At 32.1% G+C, this 7,958-nt stretch overlaps 1 protein-coding gene across 1 annotated transcript; it reads right to left on the bottom strand.

The window, feature by feature from the left end:
- Positions 1-594: 594 nt before the first annotated feature.
- On the bottom strand, positions 595-3,246 carry LOC113333029 (eukaryotic translation initiation factor 3 subunit H-like). Its single transcript, XM_026579519.1, has 6 exons — positions 3,072-3,246; positions 2,219-2,315; positions 1,373-1,506; positions 1,232-1,280; positions 1,065-1,136; positions 595-948 (listed from the first exon to the last, which is right to left on the bottom strand). The coding sequence occupies exons 3-6, from the start codon at positions 1,429-1,431 to the stop codon at positions 889-891; spliced, it is 240 nt and encodes a 79-aa protein (XP_026435304.1). The 5' UTR covers positions 1,432-1,506; positions 2,219-2,315; positions 3,072-3,246; the 3' UTR covers positions 595-888.
- Between the last annotated feature and the right edge of the window lie 4,712 nt (positions 3,247-7,958).

The raw sequence follows: 7,958 nt of genomic DNA, 5'->3' as shown, positions 1-7,958 counted from the left end.
GAAAGAAATAAAACCAAATAAAATCCTCTTCTCCCTAAAAAAGCAATGTACTATGTCTTCTTTTTCTTCTATAAGTTAGCAATGTCACAATTAACCTAAAAACTAACAAGCTATTATCCGTGTTCGATAACAGATCAATTTTTTCCTACTGATGTTACCAAATCTTACCTACCCGCTCTACACAACAACATCCACATACCGACAAGAACCTTAACTCAGGTAGCTAACTCAGACTATACAAACGAAAAACAATATATGATAACAAAAGAAAAGAAACAAACAACGGTTCAACCATGACAAGTCTCACCTGTCAACCCAAAGGTAGTTGCTCTTTGGTAGAGTGCACAACCTACAGGACCAACATCCAACAAGAATAAGAGAATCAACTAGTACACATAAAAATGCATGTGTAAGTTGGAGTTCCACATGCATATATCATGTGTAAGGCGCAGTTACATATGTCGCATGCATGTGCAATAGGCAGTTACACATGCATATGACATGTGTAAGCCGCAGTTACACATAAGTATTATGGCAGAACATAAAACAATATAGGTAGAGGCTTTACAGTGAATACCATACATGATGCATCTGTATTAATCTGTACAAAAACAGAAATTTCGCAAAATCTAAGAAGTAAAAACAGTGACGGAAGTGAAGTACATAGTGGACACAACTCTTATGAGTCAAAGATGGGAGAATATCCAACAATGAATTTCCTTCTGAAACTATGTACGTAAAGATACAACTAATATATTTATTGGGTCAACTCTACTACTGATACAGAAGAAAATATCTAGCACTACTACATAAAGAAAACCTCTCTACATCACTAGTATTGAGATTGAATGATACCAAGAGAGAGCACTCCTGTACACAACCATGTCTTTAGTCAACATTTCTTTCCATTTGTGGTTTGGTTGATAATTGCAGGCGGTCATAGTCACACTACATAACAGAGTTTTTTATCTTATTAAGTTGTCCTTCCCAGAAATTATTATATTACCATATATATTATTTTTTTAGTGACACGAAGAATGAATAGTAAAGGTAAGATATCAAACCTGGGTTACAGGTGTGTCAGCTTCACGTTCTGTCATGAAGGCACTAATAATGGCAGAATTTGAAACTTTAATCTGTTAAGAGGCACATAAAAGAAGCATAAATAAACTCGTAAAAATGGACAATTCTTCCTAATGTTAGAAAAAGCAACAAGGCATTCAAAACGTACATGAATTTCTTCAAAGATATCGACCCATGAAAGATTTTTCTCCCTCAACCTATCGAACAAAATAAAAAAGATATAATAATGAGATTCGGATTAATTACTCATCTTCATTAAAATTTTATCGAGACACGAGATATTACATACTTCTCTCCAGTAAAATTGTTATTGCGATAAAGTTCCATGAAAGAATCTGTGAGCTTCATAGTCTTGAGAGCTAGAACACCTTGATTAGACCTTGTTGGATCATATATGATGCAAACATATCGTTTTATGTTCTCCTGGTCGGGGAGGAAAAAATTAGTAGTTAGCCACTATTATCATAAACAATATAAATCAAAAAGCAATACAAAGTTTGACCTTCATCATTGAGGCATGTTAACTCAGATGTCCATTCGATTACAAAATATAATAATAACTAAAACTATAAGTGCACACATTTTTGTAATGACAATAACAATATAAAAAACAAACTATAAGTTGGAAAGATAAACATCTTTTCCAGTAATTTCTGAGCCTCTCTGTATCATCTTCCTGCAACAATTCCACATCCAACACAAAACACAATCATAAAATCGTTCAGACACACTATCATTGCAGCAATCCCCTTCATATATATCCCACGAAAATAGTCTGTAGTAACAACTTCAGTTCTTCGTTGTTTTATTTCTTGAAAACAATAAGCAAACATAGGCATTCAATATATCATTCCATGTTTTCTCAGGAACTTGCTTAATAGTTCACCAAGCATTCAACATAGTATTCATTGATATAAATGCTTAGTAATCTATATCAAACAACAGGCACACACACCACAAAATCTATCATATTCTTAGCTGATAAACACAATAACACAGTATAATTTCTAGTTTAACCAACACCAAAATCAGATTAAACCTACTAATAATCTGAACTGAGAATCATTTCAAAGATTCGTAATACCAAAAAATTGAAATTAAACCTAAAATTAGATCGAAATTCAGAGAAACTTACTTCCGATTCTGAATAGTATGACACATGTAATCAATCAATTGAACCACAAATCCCTTACGAATATCGCCATTGAACAGTTTCTCATTCAACTGAGTTTCTAACACAGCATAATGAGTCGAATCTGGGTCAGAAACAAGTAATCAAAGTCGATCTTGTGATATTACCAGTAGATTTTATATCTAAATACTTGAACTAGAGGTTTTAAGTTTGTATCGCCTCAAAGAATAGCTGAAATCGCATTATGAGTTCATTTCACAGACATTTTCAAATTGAAATGTAAAAAACAACAAATCGTACCTAAAATAATAACAAATAACAACATCAACAATAACAATAACAAACAAAATCGTGCCTGGATTTAATTTACTTATTTCTTCACCACTCATACTACCTACAGCTCCAGCACCACCAGCAGCTCAAAAATCCTTCTCTAAATCCTCCACCTCAACTAAATTCCTACCACAATTTCATGTAATCTATCATGTATAAATGAAAAATCAAAAACTAAAAGTGAATAAAATTCAAATCAAATCTATGGATAATAGAGAGGACGATTCACTGATATCGAATCTCAAATCAGATATTAGATCGAAGATAGAAATAGAGGTGTACAACGATTTTGACGATGAACAGATCGGAAATTTTTGTTCAATTTTTTTTCGAAAACTCTACATCAAACCAATCAGAGTAAGTAGATGATTGTGAATCTAAGCTCTGATTTCGATTCAGATAAGTCGATTGAAAAGCATCTGAAGATTTAGGTTTTGAAATACTTTTCTGAAATTTGAATCCAAAATAAATCAACTAAAATCTCTAAATCGAAGCATCATCACAAAGAGAAGAGGATACTTACCTGTATAATTAGCTTGTTGATGAATCTGAGTTGAATCTGCAGATTAGTTGATTGAAATCTTCTCTCGGATTCGTTTATTCTACTGCAAAATCATACAATAAATCTAGAAGAAACGTTGAATTAAACGTCATCAACGGATATCGATGGAGCGAGAATCGTTTCTTGCTCTCTGCAATTGTTTTCTTTCGGCATGATAAAAAAACCTTAATTTTCTTCAGAGCAGAGACGAGAGAGAAGTGAGAGAAAGTGAAAATGAAAATGAATCTGGAAATGAAACCTATAGCCTATTTCATTAGGTATATATAGCAAAGGGCATTTTTGGTATTACGAATTTTCCCCAAACCCTAAACTTTATTACCAAGCCCTGAAATCTAAATTTTTTTGGACCTAGAAATATTAAAAAGTGAAAGTATGGAGTTGATAGGGGAGGATCCATTTAGTGGGGCTTTTATATATTGAACCCATATAGTAGGGGGGTTCTAGTATTTTTCACTTCTATATATTGAACCCATATAGTAGGGGGTTCTAGTATTTTTCATATGAAAAAAGTTGTTTTTGGAATTGTCTTTTCTGTGAATTAAGTTAAGTTTCTAGTACTTTGGATGTTTTAAGGTTGTTGACTCGGTACAAAACATGTGACAATGAACCAATTTCTATGTTCTCTCGGTTTCTGACTTGTGGTTTATTTGGTAAATCTTACTGCTAACAATCCTAAGTTTATTTATGTGGACCTAAATCCAGTCATGAATGATTATTTTGTTCTAATAGTAGTATACTTGTGATATTGGTTGAGCTTAGAGGGGTGTACATCCTAAGTAAAAATACTAGTTAGGACTTTAGGGAACCTTGGATTGTCTTGAAAGAGTAAGAAAACATCATTATTTATGCAGACTAAGGATTAGAAGAAACCAAAAGAGTAATAGAGGATTATCAGAAGTTATCTCAGGATAAACTGAGATAAGCTAAGAGATAAATTAGGAATTAGAAGAAAGGGATATGGTTGTAGAAAGATGAGATTTACTTTTATATTGTTTTATATAGGAAAATAGTAGTTTGAATGATCAAGGAAAGACATGTAATGATCCTGGAGGTTGGAAGATATTTAACAAAGTTGAGAACAAAGAGCAGAAAAAGGTAGGATTCTAAAAATAAGCTAAGAATAATAGTCCTATGTAGATAGAGGTATCTCTGAGAACAGGGAAGAAGAAAAAAAGAATATGAGAATTGGGTATTTGGGATATAGGTCTCGAGTTCTTGGACTAGGAACCAGACTAAATGATGAGAATATAAATAGAAAGCAATCTGAAGGATAAGTATCCAGAGCCAGATGAAATTTAGATAAAAAGAGTATTTTGAAAATCTTGAAATCTCTATAGTCAATCTATGTGTTCTAAGATACTTATTTCAGTGAAGAAGATTGAAGATAAGAAAACCTCAGGAAGGGAAGAACATAATATAATATTAGTCTTACAGATTAATCTTGTAATCCATTGATTCATGGATTTCCACAAGAAAAGAGCTTTCTCCCTATTGATGAATGGGGAATTAAAAAAAAAATTGTTAACATAAAATGAGTTTTCTTTTTCTTTTTTAATCGTTTTTTTAGTCGAAAGACTGTTTCCTGAGAATCGAATCAAAAATCTAAGATAACATGAAAAGTTTTGATATGGTTTTGAAATGATTTATGAGTTATAAATCGGTAGATTTATTTTGAAGATTATCTAAAGGTTTTTTATTTTTGTTTTTTTAAATCGTTTTGTTAGTCGAAAGACCGTTTCCTGAGAATCAGATCAAAAATTTAAGATAACATGAAAAGTTTTGATATGGTTTTGAAATGATTTATGAGTTATAAATCGGTAGATTTATTTTGAAGATTATCTAAAGCTTTTTTTTTTTTGAAAAGATTTTTTCCTTTGTTGAAAAACTCGATCCAGATGAACATTTGCATCGTTTATATTCTCCCATTCCATTCCAGTACCCCTTCAAGCTTTAGGATTTGACACAGGATGAAGAACTTACTCGCTTATCATTGCAGTTTCAGGAAGAAAAGAGAAGAAAAATTTGAAGAAAAATAATCACTGGGAGAGGAGAGAAGGCAGAGCAGAAAACCTTGGTGGTCGGATCCCTTATCACTTTATCGAGTTATCGTGAAGACGTGGGGTTTGCTATTGTTTCTACCAATTCAGTCAATTGAGAATAGCAAAGCAAGTTGTTTGTCATATGGGCTCGTATAACTTTATTGGGATAAGCTGAAACATATGTTGGGTAGTGCTTGATTTTATTTAAGGGAACTTTATGTTGGCTCCTTGAGTGTGACTCCAGATCGATTGACACTCGAAACACGTGGGACGGTTGGCCATTATAGTCCTATGTATTAAGTTCCGAATGACCGTGACCCATGACTATGGCTGAGATTTAAGTCGTTGGATACACTAGTTTACTAGCGTTGAGTAAACTAGTGGCGGCTCCGATCACACTTTATGGAGGCTTTTTAAATATTTGGGTAGTTCGATCTCCAATCACACTTTCCAAACTCAAATGAATATTGCTTGGAATGTTGATGTCCGAAGATCCCCTGTTCACAGATTTGCACACAGGTTGCAGAGTACTAGGTCTATACTTTCTCGGCGGAACAAAAGCCCTATTTGGGATTGCTTTTTTCAACCAAAAGCACTTTGTAACAAACTTGTAACAAACTTTTACCAACAAATGTGTTCGGTAAATTTTTTTCAAAGTGTTTTTGGATAGAAATACTTTCATTTTAGGCTTTCTTTTAAAAGCTACTCAGCACTAGCTTTTAAAAGATGGAAAAGCAGAAGTTGTGGACCCACGTAATTCGATTTAATTGATTCTCTATTTAAACCTTATTATTTTATTATAAAGACAAGTTTTATCCTAGAATATTATACACTTAACATTATATTTCTAACTTTTATTTTATTTATCTATTTTTCATTTTTCATTTTAAAATAATAATATTTTTTAAGCAAACCATAATCATAAAATTCTTTATTACAAAAATAATTATTTATACAAAAAATAATTACGCCCAAATCAATGACGCACATAGTAGTGTTATTGAAAACATCTACGTTTCTTTCAAGTTGATTTATATTGAAAAAATAACAAACAAAGTTTGTTTACGTGTCTCTAGTATTGGTGACTTGATTATTTTACTATGATCAAAGTATCAAAGAATGATATACTAGTGTTTCATTTACGAAGTATAGTTTATCTATTTGGACTTCGTAGATTCGACATAACACTATTTCGTAATTCATTAATTGAACTTTCTGGTTGATTCCATACCTCGAAAACTATGATTTCATGGTTTGAGAAATTTGTTTCCTAGTTGAAAATGAGTCAAAGGATCTATTCTAGGACCGATCCATTAAACAATGATCTTTAGTCAGACCGATTTTAAGGATCTCCAATAGGACCGATCCCTTTCCAAGGATCCCTAATATAGTACCGATCTTATGGATATCTAGTAGAACAGATCCTTAGTTAACCAATATTGCATTTTCGGCTTGTTACTGCATTAGGGTTCACGTAGCCATCAAAAATGCAGTTTGGTTAAAAAGAAAAGTTCACTATGTAGACATATAATGTCTTGAACATGTGCTGAACTCTTATTACTTGATGTTCAGGTATTTTACTTGATACTCACAAGGCAAGATCCCAAAATCAAAATATTCTATATATCTTTTTGATATTCGTATCTATATGTTTACCATGTCCCAGAGGATAACATCTTTCTTGTTGATATACAATAAATGGTATGTTGTATGTTAGCTAATTGATTATCATTCAAGAGAGATTTCGGTAGATGTGTTGGATTATAGTTGGAATTTTGACAAAACCAAAAATAAACATTTGTTGAATATCTTTAATATTTTAGGATTTGATAACTCCTACTTGTCCAAACAAGTCTTGGTCTTTACGCCATAAACAGTAGAGCTTGGATTCTTGCAAACTCATCCCAGAAACACTGCCTAACGTTTGTGTTGGAAGCCCGTTACTAGTATTAATACTTATTGAGAGAGGAGAGTATCCTAACTAGGTGAAATATCATATGTGTCCTTTGTATAAAGTCTTTTATGGGATCAAGAAGCTTTTAGTAGTAACATTGGTGGGAAACTAAATCGTATTGTTATTTTTAGTTTTCGATTATTGATTTGATTGGATAACGGTGAAGCTGAACCTTGATAGATTTAGTTTGTTTATTATATGATCCTTCTCTTCTGATATAAGGTCACTCGAACTAGTTCAAGGATCGATGATTTCGGATCTGCTTTGTTGGTTCAAAATCTGAAGATAAGACTATTAAACTTTCATTATTAATAGACTATATTTTGTGTGTGATCGATATTAGTGGGAATCAAGTAGTTTGTGTAGGTACTTTGAAGATTAAAGACTAGAAGATTATTTTTATTTTTTTGGTATACTGATCTTTGTAATACTTCTTGCACACTTGTTGACTGGAACCCGAAAAGTTGTTTATCTTGATAGACATCAATCTTGTTGTATAGATCGGAAATATATCTATTTATTTTTCTTTGAGATCTATTTTGATAGTTTGTAAACTAAGATTAATTATTTCGATAGTCTTTGTCTTAGTTGGTCTGCAACCGGCAAAGGATTTATATTGATTAAAAGGAAGAACCTTTGTACTTAAATTATCTATAATTTACTTCCGCATTATATTGCTTTGTCTTTATAATTAAATTAAATACACTCACTTGTAGGTAAACTAAACACTTGGTAGGATCCTATAGATTGGTTCGGTTCTAAACATACAATATATACCAAGTGTACATCTTGTGGAATAATCTTTTGACTTTTATTGCCTATATAAGATTATACAAGATGTGTTTATAGTAGGTT

This window comes from Papaver somniferum, chromosome 1, assembly GCF_003573695.1.
Source record: "Papaver somniferum cultivar HN1 chromosome 1, ASM357369v1, whole genome shotgun sequence".
Taxonomy (NCBI): Eukaryota; Viridiplantae; Streptophyta; class Magnoliopsida; order Ranunculales; family Papaveraceae; genus Papaver; species Papaver somniferum.
Note: the sequence above shows the minus strand (reverse complement) of the source record. Positions and strands in the feature narration are given on the sequence as shown.

Coding starts and splice junctions, on each gene's coding strand:
- LOC113333029 (XM_026579519.1), bottom strand. CDS start 1,431: ATGAAGCTCACAGATTCTTTCATGGAACTTTATCGCAATAACAATTTT. Junction 1,137..1,231: donor ATATCTTTGAAGAAATTCAT/GTACGTTTTGAA, acceptor GCCTCTTAACAG/ATTAAAGTTTCAAATTCTGC. Junction 949..1,064: donor CTGACACACCTGTAACCCAG/GTTTGATATCTT, acceptor TCTGTTATGTAG/TGTGACTATGACCGCCTGCA.